The following is a 20,996-nucleotide window of genomic DNA, read 5'->3' on the forward strand; positions in this document are numbered from 1 at the left end:
ACATGAAACATAGTCATTTGCATCTCCGAATTGAAATGGCTTGGCAAGCAATTTGTGTTTAGCTCCCTAAATTGCTGCACAAACCAATGTGGCATTACACGCCTTAGAAGCCCTTGCATCACTGCTGCATAGCCTACATACATAATAAGCAGCAGTAAAGAGGGGGCCAATGGGGGTAGTGGGTGTTTTTAAAATGTTTGTAAATCAAATATTTCAATCTGCGCCATTTACTGGAGAGGTGAATTTTCACCTCACCTCAAGCCATGCATGCCTGCCCGATGAGTTTTAGCATATTACAGACGGCTGGCCCACACACACAACACTCTGAGGAGTGTAATTTAGATCAAATATAATAACATTTTGGCATTCATCACTTACTCAGCCAGAATACATTTTACATTTAATAACTTTGATAGTCCACTTTTCTTCATTATAGACTTTCCTGACAGGTCGTTGCAGACTGTGATTAAGCAAAAAGCATCAGATTCTACTTTAGATTCTGCTCCCCTGCTATCTCATCTTCCATCTGGTTGAATTTGGTTGAATGTGAGTTATTGCCTCGGGGAGATGGATGGGAACCAAACACCTTCATTGGCACTCGGAGACGTTCTCGCCTGGGTGCCACGCGCTGATTGGTTTTGTGTGTGTGTGTGCGAGCGTGTGTGCATGTGTCAGACTTTACCTCATATTGATTCTTGCTGCAGTCTCTTGGCCATAGTGTGCCGTTGTTTCTCCTGACTTCATGGCCGAGCGTACGCGTTTGGCCTTCGTCAGGGTAAATAAGAAAGGACAACCATCTCTCTCACTCACACAGACACACACACACACACACACAATCCCACAAACAAATACACACACTGCTGTTTCTATAGCAATGCTGCCTGGCAATTTACCAGACACACTGACTGACGGGCCTCAGCAGACTTCAGACATTTAGCTCTTGCTCTCCGTTTAGCTCTGTCCCCACAGTCATGGATTGCATGTTGAACACTGAATAACCTTCCCTTTGCTTCACCACTCTCTCCCCTTCTCTTCTCCTTTTTCCTCTCTCGCTCTTACTTTTTTTCTTTTTCTTTATTTTAACCCACCATCCTGTTTTCTTTATTTTCTACACAGGTGGATGCAGGTTGGATCGGTTTCTGGTCGACTGTTGGAGGCTGTGTGTTCGGAGTAGCAATGGCCAGGTGAGCTCAAAATCCCCCGTCTATGATGTAACTGGTTCACTTTGTGACCGCTGAGTTTGGTTTTAAGGTGAACACAAAGACTGTACAAGCAAGTTTAGCTCACTAAGACCTGTGTATATGTATCTGGAGCTTCCCTTGAATGGGCTTGCTAATTAACATCTCCCACAAACAAACTCCCATGGACCTGAGTAGCCTATATCCAGACTTCTCATCCATGTTATTATGTAACTTTCAAAGGAGAACATAGTGCCAACCTTGCCTGGTTCCAGACCCTTGGACCCCTCCAACCCTGAAAATGGTAATTCAGTCTGATTATCTGGCCACCCAGCTCAGTGAAAACTTGATGGACCCAGCGAGGCATCAAATTAGAAAACAGGCTTTTACTGTAACTGCTCATTTACATTTGCAGGCCTTCTCCGTGTAACCCACGTAGCCCTCCATGTAGAGTTGTCTCAAAGATGGTGAGCAAATCACACATTTGAGCAAGTCGTCTCAGATGTAGATTACAATGTAGCTGGCATAATGACCGGTCTGTGTGGATACTTTCTGTGTTTACTTGTGGTCGGACTAAGAGGTCCTGTTCAGACCTGTGATCCTATCACAATTGGACAGCACTAAATACTATTCAGTTCACAGCTGCCTCCTCACAGATGTCTCAAGTGGCCACTTGTGATTGGATATCACTCCCCTGCTCTATATATATGCAAATAAAGATATTTGTCTTGTTGTTTTAAGACAGCCCAACTATGACATACGGCTCCATCCATTGTAGTTCTAGTTTTTGCCTCTTGATGGAAAATTCAGAGAGGATAAAAGAGGCACTTTAATTCATAGATACATGCAACCTGTCATTCGCTGCAAACAGACAATTCCCCTTTAAAAAAAAGTCCATTCAGGTAAATGGGGAGAAAATCATGATTAGAGATGGTAAAAACACAATCCTAACACATCTGTGACTTCAATACAAACAGGATGGTTGACACACTGTCAGAACCACCTGTTCCAGCTCAGATGTATATATCATAACAAAAAAGATGGAACAACCTGTAATTGTTGCAACTATTCAACTCTAGCTCTGTGTGATAGCCTTGTGTGAAGAAGTAGATTAGGAAATAGTACCTTTTGAATCTCGCTCACAGTGGGATGACTCTTGTCACTTGGTATACACATATATATTGTGTTCGGTCTGTTGCCCTGACACTATTGAGGCTGCGCTATTCATAACCTCGTTAATAACTAACTCTTTTGTGGAGGGTTGACTTGAGTTAAAAAAGGAGGGTCTCTCTTTTGCTCTCCTCATCTAATCTACTCTCTTTTAATATATGATCTGAATCCTGCGACAGCGTGATAGAGGGGAGGAGGGGGGGGGGGGGGGGGCAGATGCTAATGCATTTGCCACTTCACCTCCTCTGATGAATAGGGAGCCACACGGTGAAGACAAAGTGTGGAGTCTGCAAAAGCAAGGGGACTCATTCCGCCTCTGACGGATATATGTTTATCGTGGGCTGAGGCCCAATCAGCACTTCCAGGCAGGCCCACTGTTTTCTTTAAGTTGTAATCACGTAAATGAGCCCATAACTCCCACTGTTAATCAATGAAGTTGTTTGCAGCAAGAGATGAGTGTATGTAAACAGAGCTGTTGAGTTATTGGTGTTGATTACATGGAGTCTGAGGCTACGGACGTGGATTGATTAGACTCTCTCTTTTGCTGCTACTGTTGATAGTTAAATGAAATTCGGCTTCAACAATTGGCCGCGTGTCATTTGCTCCGTGGTTCGGCTGAGGAAACGTGGCCTGGTGGAGGTCAGGTGTGAACCTGTAGCAAGCATCAGTGTAGTGACTGGATTGCCGCTCTGAAACGCCACCTGTTCATTAGGAAAACTGTATTTCCTGCACCGTTGCACTGAGATATTGATCCGACTAATATTTAATAAAGCAAATTCCTTTTCTTTGTCATTACAAAAAAGTTGTTATTTTCACATTACGACTGCCACAGAGCTCCCTGACATTGGTATTATTTGCTAACCCACTCTAAAAACGTGTAAACACCTTTTCAGATTTATTGACTTAAAAGCTTTGTTTTTGTTACACAACTTTATTGTTTCATCTTTGCTAGTTCAGAAGTCCAATAATTTGTTTCAAATATACATCTGCATATTTTACCCCCATCTCTGGGTAATAATGCGTCATGCTAAGCTATATCATAATTGAGACATTATCATCTTGAGATGTGTGGCTGCAGCTCCTGGGTAATGGAAAACAGGAAGCAGACATTCTCTCATTTAGTATCATCATTCAAAAGGCTGATGGCTTTTTTTCCCCCACGCATCTCCTCTATGATTATGATGTCCGTTGGGAAACGAGCCCCTAGATGCAATCTGACTGGGCTCCTTTTGATTAGAGCAATGTTTTAAAATAGCACAAACAGAAAGAATAAACTGTATCTTTACTTTCTTCTTTCTCTCTCTACTCCTATAAAACGAAATGGTGCCCCCCCCCCCCCTCTCTCTCTCTCCTCCTCTGCTCCTTCCTTCTTTCCCATCCTGCTGGAACGTGGCATCATTAGATATATTCCCAGTAAAGCCTGTGGTAATGAACTGAGCAGAGAGCAATCTTTGTCCCTCGTCTCACCCCCCCCTAGCTGCCCTGAAGATGTTAATGTCAAAATGCGAGTTATTATACACCCCTAGCTGTCCCCGTCCCTCCAGCTAGCACAGTACCAAGCCAATGCTGAGCACAGTTTGCCACAGGGGGGGCAGAAAATGGGGCCCCCCTTTTAAAATGCTTTTTGTGTTGCAATTTCACATTTTAAGTGGCTTATACCCTCGCAAAGCTAAATTTCTCAGGGGATCAGTGATCGCCCCTTTGCCAAAAGAAAAAAAAAAAAAAAAAAGAAGCACTGGCTGCTTGCAAACAGTTCCCTGCCTGTGGCTCGCCTTTGGATAGTTGAATGGCAGGGAGCTTAATGCAGCAGGTTCAATTAGCGGTGGCTGACGCTCCAAGGTGTGGCACCCGTCACGGAAACATTTGACAGACAATTTGGCAACAGTTTAATTGCGTGGCCCAGACAGAAGCTGATTGGATAACAGTGGCTCGCTGGCTGTACACTTTCCTCACAGATCGAGGAGGGAAAGAATAACTAACAAGGGTCCCTCATTATCTTCCCATTAGTAGCCCCAGTTAAAGATCGGCAAAGGGAGAGGGGGGGGGGGGGGGAGAGGAGGCGGTGGAAAACAGAAGTGGGTTATTCACGTTCACATCACAAAGGGCTGAGCCAGACAATACTCCAGGTTAATGAGCTGAGATAGAGCAAACACAAATGACTCATCAGCTACTGCCTAATTTGTTTTACCTGCAAATCCCTGATTGCATGCGGGTCATCTTAGTCCGTCTCCAGCTATTTGGTTATTTATGGCCTGTCCCTCACTGAAAACATCGACAGGCCCAAATGATAATACCAAACTGATGATATTCATCATACCCCCGCAGGCACTAGGAGAGCAGAAAATGGAATCTGATTCTACATGACTTAAATGATGCTATCTTTATGGCCAATAAATCCTGTTAGAGGAGTGTAAAAGATAGGCTTTTAATTCCGACATTGCCTCATGAGATGACATGACCCTCTTTACTCACTGAGCAGTGTAACGGAGGTCTGAATTACATGACTGGGCAGAAGTGTTGTTAGTCATGTTGACAACAAGAAAACACAAAAATATCAAGACTATAGGGATGCACGATAACTTTTTTTTTCCCACCGATATGATAACTATCTGCTTCTCATAACCAATGCCGATACCAATAACATTTTTAATGGTTTATATTTACACACCTGAGGTTAAGAAAGGCTAAGATGTGGTGAGTAAAGTTTAACATTATAGCTCTGCCTTTGACTTAACCAAATAATATAACTGACTGTAATCATAACAAAAACCATGCCATTAATCTGTGTATTTTGGACGATAATTATCAGCCAATATTGGGCCGATAATTATCTGTACTGATAGTTATCATGCATCCCTAATCAAGACCAATAAAATATTCTGGTGCTTTCCCATTTCTACACCATGTTTTGTGGCAACAAAGCCTTCTACAGTATTTCTACTAAGCTCAATACATCTTAGAGGAAGTTAGAGGATGCAGCTTTTCCACATTAAAATGAGTTGTGTATTTACCTTGTTGTCCCAGATGTTTCTAACGATTGTCAAATCTCGAGAAATGTGTAATATCAATCATGGTAATGATCCGTTGTGGTTTGGTTGCACATCGATGTCGTCATATCCTCTGTGTGCATGTGTCAGTGTTGCGGTTATCCTCCTGGAGCTTACATTTTACTTTTAATCCAGTTCTCAGCCGCATTTTAAAATGTTTTAGACCTCGGTCTATGAAGTATAGAGAACATTTTTAACAAGATAAGTAGGCCTGGGACGATAATCAATAAATCAATTAATCGCACGATAAATGAAAATGAATTCGATAGTTTTTCCGGCCTCGATAAATCGCCATGTACATGCGCACATTTGTTTTCCTCCAACCAGGCTGGATGACAAGAGGCTTCACTCTGTGCATCGGTCTCAGCACCTGGGCCGTTTGTTTTGCAGAATGAAAGGAGTGAACCCCCCTTTCAGTCATACAGGATCTTTGTTTCCCAGAATGCATGTCGTGGCAACCGGCAGCGCTAGCTGTAAAGCTAAAGCTACGCAGCTAACAGCTGTTCTCGCTGCAGCGCTGTTAACACGTCACTTTTTAAAGTTTTAATATTTTTTCATGCCAGAAAGTCACAGTTTAGATCCCAGTCTGTGGTCAGTTTATCCACATATCGCCTGTTAGGAGATTTCCTCCGACGTTTTTGGAGCTACTGTGGTAGCAGCGAGCAGGAGGAGCGGGGCTTCCCACAGTCTGCAGCCGTCTGCAGCAGCTCACGGGCCGGTCAACCTCCGTCATTGGGGGAGAAAACGATCTAAGTAAACGTATCAGCAGGTTTTTAGAGGTTTACCGCCGGCTGGTTTAATACTTTATAGGAGATAAATGCTAGTCTCATTGATGAAATCTTACATCTGTGGAAGTCACATTAGTTTGTTTGAATGAAAAGTGGAGCTTCAGGTATAATGTTATTGGACAGAAGAGCTGCACTGCACTGTTTATTTTATTTATTTAGGATAGTAGCTATATGTTCTTGTCATTCCAATTACAATGGTTAAAAAAAAAATACTAATGAGAAATAAAAGTTTATCGCATTTAAAAGGGTCTACTTGCATAATTATGAAATATTATTATTATATTAGTGGTTAATTTGTTCTCAAAAAAATGTGTCAATAATATCGTTTATCGTCAATAATTTGTGGGACAATATATCGTCCAGCAAAATTTATTATCGTCCCAGGCCTAAAGATAAGGGTTTTAGTCATCGGATGTCTACAATCGCAAGTTATCATAGAATAAAGGCATGCAAGAGCTGGCAGAGCTCTGAGACAAAGAGCAGCGGTGACTCACAGATTTTTAAAGTGCAGCTTCTTTATTTAGACTTTTTACCCGGTCCATTTGTTATAGAAAGGAGGACAACTCTGATTAAGATGAGGTAAAAACACCCTGAACATCTGGTTTGTTATCAGAGAAACAGTTGAGACAAAGGTTTGTGGGACAGATTGCGTCTTTGCCAGTTGTCATGACGTCACTCAACACCGTCTTCTGTTGTATGGATTGAGAGCCTCCTGAGAGGCAGAACCTACATACTGGGAATTTAAGTGTATGTGTGATTGACTCAAATATAAACTACACTGGCCATGTTGATGGTAATTAACAAACCATTTTACTCAACGAAGCAGGGCAGCTCATTTGAATTAGTTTTAGGCTAAAGTAGACACCAAGGGACAAAGTACTGTGTGTCAGAGTGTGACTACACAGTTGCGTTGAATGTCGGTTATTCTAAAGAACGGATATTGGTGACCTTACCCTTTAAAAACGGAGTTGTTCTGATGGTAGGATATTTAGCTTTGCTGCTGGTCAAGTTTAAGCCACTGGCGTTGAAACCCAAACTCCACTCAGTTTCATTCAGACTGTCTCACACCTGACTTATCTTGGCAATCAGCGGCCGAGCTCTTTATCAACTCGACTCAGGGACCATCGGAGGTTGAGTACGCAAAATAAGCTTCTTATGGTGGTTTCTGCCTCGAGGATTGATTGGAATTGATACAGCGGAGTAGCCTGTGATCCTCTATGCAAAGAGATGAGGGTTTGGCTGGGTGTGCGCCGGGCTAAGGATTTCGTCCCTCTCTGGCACCGGGGGGAGGTTGAAGGGTTGTGGATGCGAGCCAGTCAGTGGCAGATGGGTGATGCAGATTTGAGGGGTGTAGCTGTGGGCAGAGGAACTAGACATCTCTGTGTAGTAGCGAGCGCTTGGCACTCGCACTAGACTCCCTCTCGCAGCGCAATGGGCTCTTTCTTGAAAACAGAAATATGACAGCTTTAGATCTGTTTATCAGAGGAGGCAGAATTAATCATGTTATGCCCCTTAGCCTGCTCTAATTTTTTTTTTCTCCCAGTGATTTTGAAGTCCGGAGTTAGGGATACAGAGTGTAGTAGAGGATGTCCTCTGAACATGGAGGTAACGTCTCGAGGCTGTGAATGACAGCTCGCGAAATCCCAGGAGATATTAATGCCATCTGAAAATGCCATCCAGGAATGTTGTGAGCGGAGATGTTCTCATTATCTGCCCAAAGGATGATTTCCCATATCCCCCCAGCAGCCCCTCAACACACTGACAGAACTTCACAACCTAGCTGAACTAATCAGCCATTACCAACACTTTCTTTTTTTATTCCTGCATTGCCAAGATCATCGTCAGGTTCAGGTTCTCTCTTCTCAAGCATCTCGTCAGCAAGCAACAAAACAAAAGTAATTAGCGCCTGTCTTCGCTACGGGCTTCTGTAGCTCCATCTAATCTTCTCACAGCCATACATATGCATACCCAGAGGAGCAGGGAAGGAGTTAATGAACTATGAGGGGTTTAGAAAGGGCTACAAAGAGAAAACCACAATGCTCAAGAGAGTTTGCGAATGGCCAAATGTGGCTCGTCTTCCTCAGTATAATACGGCGCACATCTCTAGTCGGTCTGTTTAGCTGGTGAGACAAATTGAATCAACCCCTTGGAATAGTGTCTGCTTTTGTAATGACAAGTGCAACTGACGTACTCAGAAATAAGTGGGAGAAGGAAATGATCTAGCTCCTCTCTGCAACAATGCTTGTCTCCAGTAATAGATTATGACACAAGTCACAGAAGAAGCAGACATTGAGAAATTGCATAGCTGCTCATTGTGTTTATGAAGGACGCTTCTTGCCTTGGAAGCAGCTGTCTTTACTCACTTCAGTAATCATGTCTGCCTTTTTGTGTATGCTGTTTTTTCCCCCAGATCATTACTTGAATATATATATGAAACACTTTGCCTGGATGTTTTCTTTTTAAAACTATATTGACGTTCCTCCTCTCTCACCCGCCCTCAGGTTTGCAGACTCTATCCGCGGGATGCTGAAGCTGATCCTGGTGCTGATGCTGGCAGGGGCCTCGCTCGCCTCCACCTGGTTCACACTCACCTGTCTGAGCAGGGTCACGCACCTCCCCTCCACTGCAGGTGGGTCCAAGGTGACACTGGGCGGCTCTCTGATGCAGCCCAGAGCCAAAATGAATTCAGTGGTCGGTTCAGTGCTCGCGCTCAGACAGATTTAGCCAAAGGCAGAGACAATCCACACGCTGAATCATTATGTGGATTTGCAGTGAACCAGACCACAGGTGTGTGTCCTCTCTATTCCAGCTCAGCACATACAGACAAAACAGTTTGTTTGTGTTGTCTCTGGACTTGAATAGTATTTAAAGGAATAGTTCAACATTTTTGGCAAATTGGCCCATTGCCATAATCCCTATAGTCATAACAGTAGGTTTGTTACCTTTATTTGTCGGTGCAAGCCATTTTTTAGAACGGCGGAGCAGAGCCGTGAGCTGCTCAGAGCTACGCTACGGAGGCTCATGGGATTTCTTGGTTTCCCTCATCAAACTCATCAAATACACAATCCAACAACTCCAAAACACAAGTGGACAAGTTGTGACCTGCACATTCACCACGCTATGAGATAATAACAGAACGTTACGAGACAGAGTTGTTTTAGAGGCAAATGCAGAGACTGCTTGATGAAAAACTGTCCCTGAAGGCAACATGCATCAGCTGTTTTGCATGAATTTACCTCTAAAACAACTCTGTCTCGTAACGTTCTGTTATTATCTCATAGCGTGGTGAATGTGCAGGTCACAACTTGTCCATGAGAGCGTTTTGGAGTTGTTGGATTGTGTATTTGATGAGTTTGATGAGGGAAACCTCTGCTCTGAGCAGCTCGCCGAATAGAAAGTATTTATTGTAATTTTCCAGAATATAAAGAAATCAATTAATGCTTGAAATAGAACAGCTACAGCCACCAACAACAGGTAAATAAATAGATATGTGGCATTATTGCACCTGATTCAGTCGTTATCCTCCTAGAAAGTCAGTCATCATGTTGTATGTAAGGGGCCTCTGTCTTTCTAAGGCGATATCTACTGGATGTAGTGCAGCCAGCTGTACTTGTTTGTTTGTTTGTTTGTTTGTTTGCTTGTTTTGTTTGTTTGTTTTGGAGCCTCGCGGCCCTCAGTGTGGTCCTCGGTGAACAGAATGCATGGATCTAGGTCATGTGACTAACTTGGACACACAAGAGCATTTCACAGTTTGGCCCTTAAAAACTCATTTGCTGCCTCGTCTGTTTGGATCATTGTCCCGCTGCATTGTCCTAGAACTGGGTAACCATGTAGAAGGATTCATACGCTCGCCCACAATATGGATGTAAACACTCGAGCTTGAAGTCGCCACCATGTAGTAAAAGAAAAAAAAAAAACACAGAGCCAAAACAATAAAATAGCGAGTCTCACTTTCCAAATGTTAACAGATGGCACTGTACATTTGGTACATATTCAGCAGAACCAGTCCATTAGCAGATGTCAGCGATAAAGCCATTAGGGACATTAGTGGACTTCACTGCCCTTCCCTAAGCCAAACCAATAAGCATACCAGCATGTCGTTCAAAGCCACTGATTCCAGCCCATCATCATCCATCATCATTCTCCAGGCCCTGGCATTGCTCTCTTTCTATCTCATGTCCTCTTATCTGAGACACTGGCAATCTGCAGCAGCCAGGCTCCAACCTTGTTCATCCACCTGGCACGTTATACACGGGGGGTGGCCTGATACTGCAACTAAATCTGCCAAAACCCCTTATTATCCCAGTGTGGGATGGTCAGTGGCCCACAGTCAGATCAGTGTAATCTGCGGTCCCTGTGACCAACTGACCAGTCTTTAGGGGGAAAGAGTAATTTATTTGCATAGAAGTCATGACTGTGTTTCTGTTCTGTGTCATATCTACAATCCGTTACATCCTTAAAACAAACAAATGCTGACACAAGTTTTACACCAAATACATATTGGCCCATGTAAAAGAGGCAGATATATTAGAGGTATTTTTATTGTGGCATTTGTCACATAAATGAACATTATTGATTCTGCTGCCACTTTCCATTCAGCATAATCACTCTCATGTACCCAGCTTGTTTTTCAAGTGCAGCTACTAATAAAGTTAACACACATTATTCTTGTCTTTGTTATAAAACTGACCTTAGAGAGAATGAGAGATGATATAAAATGAGGATGATGGGGGGATCACATGTAATAAAGCTCTGTAGATGGGGCGGTTGCAGTTATTTATTGGTACTTTTCCACAATTGAGCAATAAGATTATAATAACTAGTAGTAAATATGCTGATGATTTATCTTACTATCGTTAATGTCAGTCAGAGCCTTAAAGGGATAGTTCAACATATTGGCAAAGTTGTTTTCGAGGCAAATACAGAGACTGCTTGCTGAAAAACTGCCCCCGACGGGAACGCGCATCAGCGGTTTTGCATGAATTTACCTCTAAAACAACTCTGTCTCGTTCCGTTCCGCTATTATCTCTCGAGTTGTTGGATTGTGTATTTGATGAGTTTGATGAGGGAAACCAAGAAATCCCATTAACCTCCGTAGCATAGCTCTGTGCAGCTCGCGGCTCTGTTCCGCTGTTCTAAAAATAGCTTGCACCGACAATTAAAGGTAACGAACCTACAGCTAAGACTATAGGGATTATGGCAATGGGCCAATTTGCCAAAATGTTGAACTATCCCTTTAAAATTGAAATGCATAAATATGATCGTTGATCATAATAGGACCCGCACTATAATCTCCAGGGGAAAAAAAACAAAACATATGTCCTCCTCAGGGCGGTGAGGTTCGTCCTGTGTTCCTCTCCTGCCGCGCTTGTCTCATGTCTTCGTCCTCCAAGATCTCCGGCTACCACGCGGGAGCTGGCGGCAGATAGTCTAATTCAATAACGTGAAGGGGAAAGTGCAGCGGTTGAAGGGCTCCTAAGGGTTTGATATCAGTGCTTCATTAGGGTTGAATAAAGACAAGCAGAGGGGAGAAGGCTGCGTTTGATGGCTGCATGAGTGCCGCCTGGATTCCCTGTCACAGGCAGTCGGGCACGCGAGGGCCCTCGGAGGCGCTGTGATTAAAGGGACGTGCCGGCTAATGGGGAACTCATTTGGACCAATCTGCCGTGATAAGGGAGACGGAGGGTGCCGTGATGCTCAAGAGGTGACGGCTTAATCTCACCGCACATCCACTCTAATACACATTCACACGTTTTACTTTCGATCCCGGCCAGAGGACTGCATCTGAGACCAGACCCTGAGATGGCCAAACACACCCAGCGCTCTCTGACTGCTCTGCAAACACACACACACACACGCATGTAGCTGACATTAAAATGCTGTACGCTGTAGCAATACGCCTATATAGATAAATTAAAGCAGCAACATTCCTGTCATGCCTCAGGAGCAAATGAGACGAGATGTTTACTGTGTGGACTGCTGCACATTTTTGGGGAAAAAAGAAAAAGAAATTTCATTTTAATATATTGTAGAATCCGTGAAATGAGTTGCCTCTTACTGCTGAGTGTGCAAGAAAATTAATAGCAGCGATACATTACAAAAGAAAGTGAAATTCAAATTGAATAGCTGTCACAGAGCCATCAAAACTCTCCTGACACTTCATGCCACACTGGATGTCAAACATCTCACACATTATATTGAGTCAAATATTATAGACTTTTCTGAATTTCAGACTCGGTTATGTTCTTACAGCAGGTTGTTTTCAGACAAGATGTAACATTTGGGAAGTGTGGCCTCTTTTGGTACATTAAAAACAGCCTTTATGAAAAGAAATGCTTCAGTCTGTCAGAGTGTTTCGCAGCCTTAAACCGATCTTTCCTAAAATTGAGCACTCGAGACAAGAGGGTGATATAAACAACTAAACAACAAACACACCAATTAGATTCATTATGTGATACTGCAGACCAGGTGAAGGCGATGGCGGACATGGGGGAGATGTGTTGTTATTGTTTGGGTTGCAAACCGGCCATTTTCCATCAGAGCGCCTGCAGTGTTTTGGGTTTGTTTCCAGTAAATTGCCGCCTTAAGGGATGGCATTGTAAATGAAATGCTTTAGGATACCGCTTTCTTCATAAATCTCTGCGCTGGTGAGAACAAATGGCGCAGCAGGGAAGCCGTACCGCTCCACATAAATCACCACAGCTGCTCCATAAACTTGACTGGCCTGACATCTTTTTTTTTTTTTTTCTTTAGTTGCTCTGATGGGATTTGATGCTCAGTTACATCAGAGTTTAACTGTAACTTGTTGCTCTGCTGCTTTCTGCCTCACAGCCATCCTGTACACGTCCTGCATCCTGGTGGGCATTTTTATCAACAGCAGCGTGCCGATATTCTTCGAGCTCTTCATCGAGACGGTGTACCCCGTCCCTGAAGGCATCACCTGCGGAGTGGTCACCTTCCTGGGGAACCTGGTCACCGGCCTGCTCCTCTTCTTTCTCACCTTTTACTGTACAGGTAAGACACAGGGAGTGAGTGACAGCAAATGTGGGGAACAATTGAATTGATGTGAAATTCTTGTTAATATCGCATTCGTTCCTTCAGTCATCTTCGGCAGCCATTAGTGTCATGTGGTTTAGAATAATACCACTTTTAACGCTTCCCTTGTATTTCTTATTTTTTGTCAATGTCAGTATGAGCTCCATTCAGAAGCTGACTGTGCCCCGCAGGTTTTCTCTCACCTCCCAAAAGCCACAGGCTCCATTGTTTCCAAAGATCCATTCGAAGCCCTGCAGAATCAGATGCTGCCGATAAAAAAAGGCGGACAGTGGGAAAATTAGAGTTCCAATGCAATTGACACATCCGGCACAAAGAGAAAAAACCTCCTATTGTAATTTAGCCTCAGATTTATCTTTTTGAGGCGGCTGCCCGTCCGACAGAGTTTGATATAATAATTTACGGCTGCAGCGGAGAGGACAGCGTGTCATCTGCTTCTCTCCTCTGCCTCTGTGGCTTTTTTCGTGAGAGAGTGGATTCATAAGTAAACCGAGCTCAGTCATCCATCTAAGCAGCCGTGTGTGTGTGTGTGTGTGTGTGTGTGTGTGTGTGTGTGAGAGAGAGTACATCTTTGTGTGTGTGTGTGTGTTAGTGTGTACTCAGGACCATGTTATGTTTCATGAGTGCGGCTTCACTCTGATCCTTGCTCACCTGTCGTCAGTTTCATTATCCCTCCCCTGTAACTCTGGCTACATCACGGCACCAATCAGCTGGAAATGACAGATCCATCTCTGACAGACAGACACACACACACACACACACACACACACACACACACACACACACACACACACACACACACACACACACACACACACACTCTCTCTCCTTTTACCCTGTTTGTTTGAGTGAATAAGAAAAATATTTTCAGAACCTCATCAATATTCATGAGCTCCATCCTCCTCTGCCAAATCCTTCCTATTGCTACAAGGCTACTGACAGCTGCTGCCTGACAACTGCGTCTCAATCCGGCCTTCTAGGTATAATTCTTGTTTGACCTGAGCAGCCGTGGGTCCCCGGCGGTCCCACTAACTAACAAGTCCGACAGCCAGGGCTGGAAAGCAGCTTACCTCGTCAAGAACATCAGGCCTCTAATATTCACCGCACTTCCTGTAGCCCATGCAGCACGGGAAGATTTCAAGGCGGCAACTAATGATTATTTTCATGGTTGGACTAATCTGTTGATCACGTTTATGATAAAATGATTAATAGTTTGACCTGCAAAATGTCAGAAAATAATGAAAAGGCCCACCTGAATTGCTTTTTCTGGCGGGGGGGTTGGAGAATAACAACAAAATGTTGTAAATTTGTTGACTAACAAATTGATTAGTTACTTCTTGTAGTTAATTTCATTGTTCATTTATTTCTGCATACAGTTAGAGTGAGAGTGAAGCTGAAGAGAACATCCTGTGTGTACTGTAGTAGGTCATGGCTCAGTATGTGGTACAGTCTGACGGGTTGTTAGAATAAACCTGGGTGGATGCCGCCGCTCCTGCTGAGGAGTTGAGTTTAGTGATATTCAGAGTGAAAACAACAGCAGCTGAGTGATAACATGAACACGGGTGAAACAGTGGGATCCACATGACAAGTGACGTGTTTGGATTTAAATGATCAGCATCAGTAGTTTGTCGGTACGGCGATAAATCACAGATTAGACAGCAGTGTATCAGGTGTGGATAGATGGAGCTGTGGGTTGATAGAGCAGCTGCAGGACCTGAATACACACTTACACACACTTACACACACACAATCACAAGAGTATCACTCATAAAAAATACATGTGGTATCCTCTGCTCGACGCTTCTCTCTCTGATGCTGAATAATGGCTGTTGCAGTGTGCTATTGCTCCTCTGTGAGCACATAAATACGTCCTTGTTTCGGAGACGCAGACATGCGTGTGTGTGTGTGTGTGTGTGTGTGCTGTACGTGTTTGGGTGAGCCGAAGGCATCTGATATTCTGAGATGGATCCTGACAGCTTCCCTGTGACAGCTGGAGAGAATCAAGCTGAGGCGATGGAGGCTTTCGCTGCTCCTTTCTTCACTTCCCACCCTGAAGTCGTCTAATAGACGGTGATGGATCGAAGCTCTCGTCAGAAAGTTCACACCGCTCCAGGCGGCCAGGCAGACATTGTACATGTGAGCTCGCAGATAACTACCTAAGCGCTAGATTGGCCACATAGTGTACTTCTCCAACAGTATATAGGAGCATAAAGTTTCTAATCTATAGGTAACAAGTTGTTGAACTTTACTGCTCCACTTTAGCTTTAACCAGTGTTTGCAGGTCAGAGCTGGCAGAGCAGGTGATAAACTATGATGTACTGTAAGATCCAGTATCCTCAGGGATTTGATTATGGTAACAATTGCATATATTAATGAATAAGGTTGGCATTATTATTCTTCATCTTCTTTATTGTTGTGAGAAGATCTCTACACTGCCTGTGACTGCACTCAATTTCAAAGTGCATTCATTCCTAATGAAGATCTGGACAACAGTTGACAAGTGTATAGTTGTTGTTTTTTTTCTATTTTGCTTTAGGTTTTAAAACAGTGTCACTAAAACTGGAAACTGGATAAGTTTGAGGCTATTTGGTGATGAGGATGAATACATATTTGATGTAATTATTCACTGCCCCAAGAGCCTGTGGAGTGTGTGAGTGTTAATGGTAATGAAGGAACAGGTCACCAAGTGGCTCATTGAACAACGATGGAGCTCAGTGGCACCAAGGGTCAAGATGTTTACACACAGACAACACTTGTTACTGTGATCACTTTATTGTTGGTTTTGGCCATCAGATTTGCTTACATTAAAATTAATGAATATCACCAATTTATTTTTTTCTATCTCTTCAGTGTTGTGTTATAGTTAAGTGATATAATTATACGGACTTAAAGTTGTTTTTGCTATGTATCCAATGTTAGTATCGCCAAATCACCAGTGGAGAGGAAAGTGCAGCACAGACTTGAACTATTTTAAAGCAACACTGTTAACTTTTGTTTCTATCAAGTCTTTTCCTTTACTGAAGTTAGCATGCTAACCCGTTAGCAGCAGTGACTCACTTCAGCCTCCAATCTGCTCTGAAGTGTGAGCGCTGCCCAGAGGAGAAAACTTAGCTGTAGCCCCTTTGACTGACTCATACAACACCAAACTGTGTGTGTGTGTGTGTGTGTGTTTTTTTTTTACATACCAGTAATGATCATCACTGGTGCATACTTTGTGCCACTTGATTTTTGAAAAAGCACATCGCAGATATGCCAAAGATACATGTTCAAACACTGATGTGGTCCAGTCTCTGCAGCAAGGGGAACTGAAGAAGTGCATGTTTCCTGTCGTGTTTGGGGAATCTGCTGTATTGTTCTCCTGAAGAGATCGCTCCTGAGAAGATTAATTAGATTATTATGTAAATTCCCCTCGGAGGTATTCTAGTGGGCTGTTTCATTACTCTAATTTCCTCTCTGTTGTCCCATAATGGATGTGGCAAATAATATGCAGACTTCAGAACTGATAAATTCTGCATGAGCCACCAGTCTTTTCAAAACCCTTTCAAGTCTTGATATTGAAAATTGGCGACTCTGGCCTTTTTAAAAAGATTCCCATCTATTTCCAGTTTATAGTTCATTTTAGGGTTTTTCCTTTTGGCTGCCTATTGCCTTGTTATGCATGCTGAATTATGGCTCCTTTTCCCTGTGAGCGGAGAGACATTCATGAATTAAACTGCTTGTCCGTTTTAATATCCATGAGAGCCCGGTCTTGGTTCAGTGAGCCCTGTCTGGCCTCTTGACTCTGTTTTCATGTTTTAAAAATCTCCGCTGTCTCCGAAACCACGTGACTCAGAAGCATGAATGGAGCCTCCGGGCCCATATATCTACGCTTGTCGCTCTTTTTCAATTTCGCCCGCTGTGTGTTTGTGTCATTTAGCGTGGAGCATCGGCTGCAATGCAAAGCAGCAGATAGGTATTGTGGAGCAGAGGAGCCTCAAAGGTTTTGTGGAGGATGAAGAGGAGGAGGAGGAGGAGGGTTGGTGGTGGCGGAGGCAGCAGCGTTGAGTTTCCGCTCAGCTGTGAGTTGTTAGTCTCTCATGCATTGGAGGAAGCTGAGATTATACAGCACAGAGAAATAATTGGTGCAGCTCTTTAGTCACAGGAACTTTTCCGTTAAACTTTGTGTTCTCATCTGAGGTGAAAAAAAAAATACTTTGGAGACAAACTTTTTGGACCCCCCACCACCACCACCACCACCACCACCCTCGCAGTGATTGTGGAGGTGTGTAAAAACAAAACTAACAACATGTCTTCGTATAGTCATTCAGTCCTTGGAGAATAAAAGCCGTCTCCAGCTTTTGAATCACGAGATGAGACGCAACACTGACACAATGAATGAACAGTAATTACTCTCTTACAAAAATCCACACATGGCAGCCATTACCAATAATCAGTCTATTACAGCTATACGCACTAACTTGCAAGTCTACAGTAAATATTTCCATACGGATCATAATGAGGAAGTCATCATACTGTGATGGATCGTGTTGTTCTGAACACGGCGCTCCGTCTACGTGTCTTCAGGTGTGAGCTCCAACATCTCCTCCAACAAAAGGCCGTGCGCGGTGGTAAAAGAGAAATGAGCCACATTAATTATGACACTAGATTGACCTCAATTAAGACAGATTAAAGCCGTAAGACGCCCGTCAACCCCCCCCCCCCCCCCCCCCCCCCCAGCAGCTCTGCCCCCGTCTGTGGCAGCGCTCTGCTGACACTGACTGATGCAGCAATAAACTGTTAATATGATGAACTGTCCGATGTTGGTGCTGATGTCCTCTGATCGTGATCTCGCTCTGTAGTTCACAGCAGCAGCAGCAGAGATCAGGCCAGTTGTTGGTTTCTGCATTACACTGTTAATAACGTTAAGTGAAAATATATAGAAGCCAGTTGAGATTTTTAAAGGTGATATTATGGAAATATCACTTTTTGAAGGCTCTTTAACAGATATTTGGGTGTTTGTCTTGCCTTCCAGCCCCCAAAATGTGAGAATTGACAAAGAAATCTGTAATGTTCAGGCTCCCTAGGTTGAAATCCACGTGATTTTACGAGATGTTCCCTCAGTTGTCTCCAGTGATGTAACTAGGATTCAAATTTGCATAATCCCACCCCTACCTGGGACCGGTAGAAGGGAAGCAAGGCAAGCAGTGGTTCATTTGCATTTAAAGGGACAGGCACTGAAACCAGCCATTCAAAGCAGCGCTGTTTTGAGAGGATGAAAAGAGCTGTGATGTTTGATCCTTGGGGTATTTTGACCAAAGCATGTCACAGATACAGTATGTCTTTAAGACACCTGGGAACTATTTTAATTTGTGGAAAGGGGGCATAATATGTGTCCTTTAAATCATCATCTCTTGTACATACAAGTTTGAGAGTGTTTGTAGTTTGTTTCCTGAACATACTTATCTTACCTACGTATATGGTTGCCCATAAAGTTGGAATAAAATGTCTTTTTACCTCCTCTCATGAAATGATTGTGACAATGTTCTTCTCTTCCAAACGTATCAGTGTGAAAATTAAACCACAATTAACCTTTATAATAGGAATAAAAAAATGTTTTTTAAAAAGAAGAGAAATGTGTCTGAAACTAAATTATTCCAACTTTATGGGCAACTGTGTATTTATCTCAAGAAAAAAAACTGCAAACCTTGATAGACAAATTTCTTAGTATGTTTTTTGACTTTTGACTTTTAAAAAGTATTTTTTACAAAACAAAATTCTGAGACTACAACGTTGAACATGTAGCAGCACAAGGTGAGGTTTGCTTTGTCGTCCGAGTTTAGGCCTTGTGAGATTCCAGGTGACACAGGGCTGAAAGAAGTGAGTGAATTTAAAAGTTGAATAATTTTAACTTTGGGCTTTGTAATAAGCTATTTTGCCAAAAACCTGACAAAGTGAGAAAAGATGATGCTGTGGTGTGACGGGAAGTTTATTTAGTTTTCACCTTCTGCAGCTGGAAGTCTGTGGAGATTGTTGTTAAAGTTCCCCTGACCTCTATTACTTATGCATGTTCCTCACTTTCAACATCACTGATACAAACAAAACTGAAATGTTACTCAGCACCGTGTTGGACAGTGTTGCCTGCTGCTTATTTACAGTGTTTTCTAATGAGCAAGCTGCTCAGTAAGGTGTGAACGTCGACGCAGCCACAGTGAGTCAGTGAGTGTGAGGCGGCAGCGGCATCAGCAGCGGCGATGAAGCGTTGCACAGTCAGCCTCCGGTGGGTTGGACTCGTCACGGTGAAGATGATGTACAGCGACAACATGGCACCATCCGATCGAATAGAAAAACCAATTCAATAACCAGTAGCCCATAAATAGCTCCAACAACCACCGGCCACTATTGTGTAGACTGATCCTCAAATGAATTAAAAACGAGATGAAAGAATCCGAATTAAAGAATTAAAGTGCGGGACAATTGTGAGGAGGGACTTAACAGATACCAGTGACTTCTATTACCGTAATCTACTCACATGTTTCAAAGCCAGTGCAGTCACCTTCAGAGCTCAGCCCAGGAATCTGAGGCTGCTCGCTTTATTATTGGAAAGTTTAAAGGAGCTGCGACACAGCTCGACTCAGATATATCTGTCCTCTAAGCTGTGATCATTAAAATCTAATAATCAACTTTAAAGCAAGCCGGTGAGCTGAGGAGCCTCCAGGAACAGAACAAAGTGACTTCACTCTTCTCTTCTTCTTTCTTTTATCTTATTTGCTCTAATCTTCTCCCTTCACCCACCACCCCCTCCTCCTCCTCCTCCTCCCTCCTCCTCCCTCCTGTCTGTTTACCATTCAGCCAAACTTTAACTGTATTTCCTCCAAACTTTCCTGTGTGTCCTCAGAGATCAGAGGGGAGCGATTGAGCCGCCTGTCCATTTTTTTCCCCCACCACATCACCTGATTGAATTACCCAGCGCCACATTAGCATTCTTTGAAGTCTGCACAACCAAACACACACACACGCACACACACACACAAACCTAAACAGACTGTGTGTATCCAATTTAAAGTGGACGAGTCTTTGTCTGTTGCGTACATGTGAGAAAATGAGAGAGTTTGACGGAGAAGACTTTAGGTCAGATAAACACAACTCCATTAACCCGCCTCCACGCCGGGTCTCCCCCTGTCCGGCTCGCACGCCGCTGATTAATGAGGCTGCTTCGGGAGTCTCGACACCTCGCTGCAAACAGCCTCACCCAATCCCTCATCTCCCCCCTCGCTCTCCAGCCCCCTCATCTACCCCTCTTTTACCTCAATTTATCCACGACTTTCATCTTCTTCACCCCACGTTCTTTCTCCTCATAGAGCAGGTGAAGCATCACGCACACAAAGGTTTTGTGCCTTACAGCCAAAAGTCATAATTTACCGTTGTGTTGTCCAAAAAGCAACGGTGACTTCGTGCGTTGATCTGGTGCTCTCCTTGGGCCGGGGCAGATGATTGGTGATATGAAAACCCAGCAGACTTGGAGTTGAAACAGAGTTGAAACACACTGTGCCGCCGGCGGGCCCTCAGGGGCTCTGCCGCGGCCGCGTATACCACCTGATTTCTCTTCTATATTTTGGTTCAGGCTTGTTATCAGGAGCCGAGCGGTCGCCTGCTGCCAACACGCTGTCCGTCCGTCCCCGCTCGAGACGTAGTCGGTCCTCACCACGCAAAATAGATTCTCCTTAACGTCTCTGTCACGATAAAACACCTCCAACACCTGTTTGCTGTAGAGAGGGCCGGCT

The 20,996-nt window shown here is 43.6% G+C and overlaps 1 protein-coding gene across 1 annotated transcript in view; it reads left to right on the plus strand.

Annotated features, from left to right (window-relative positions):
- Nucleotides 1–20,996, plus strand: part of slc49a4 (solute carrier family 49 member 4) — a 51,859-nt gene that overhangs the window by 26,947 nt on the left and 3,916 nt on the right. Inside the window, exons 6-8 of the mRNA XM_083996673.1 lie at nucleotides 1,117–1,184; nucleotides 8,685–8,812; nucleotides 13,015–13,197. Coding sequence (XP_083852799.1) covers nucleotides 1,117–1,184; nucleotides 8,685–8,812; nucleotides 13,015–13,197 — 379 coding nt within the window. The remainder of the gene's footprint in view (nucleotides 1–1,116; nucleotides 1,185–8,684; nucleotides 8,813–13,014; nucleotides 13,198–20,996) is intronic.

This window comes from Trachurus trachurus, assembly GCF_905171665.1.
Source record: "Trachurus trachurus genome assembly, chromosome: 21".
Taxonomy (NCBI): domain Eukaryota; kingdom Metazoa; phylum Chordata; class Actinopteri; order Carangiformes; family Carangidae; genus Trachurus; species Trachurus trachurus.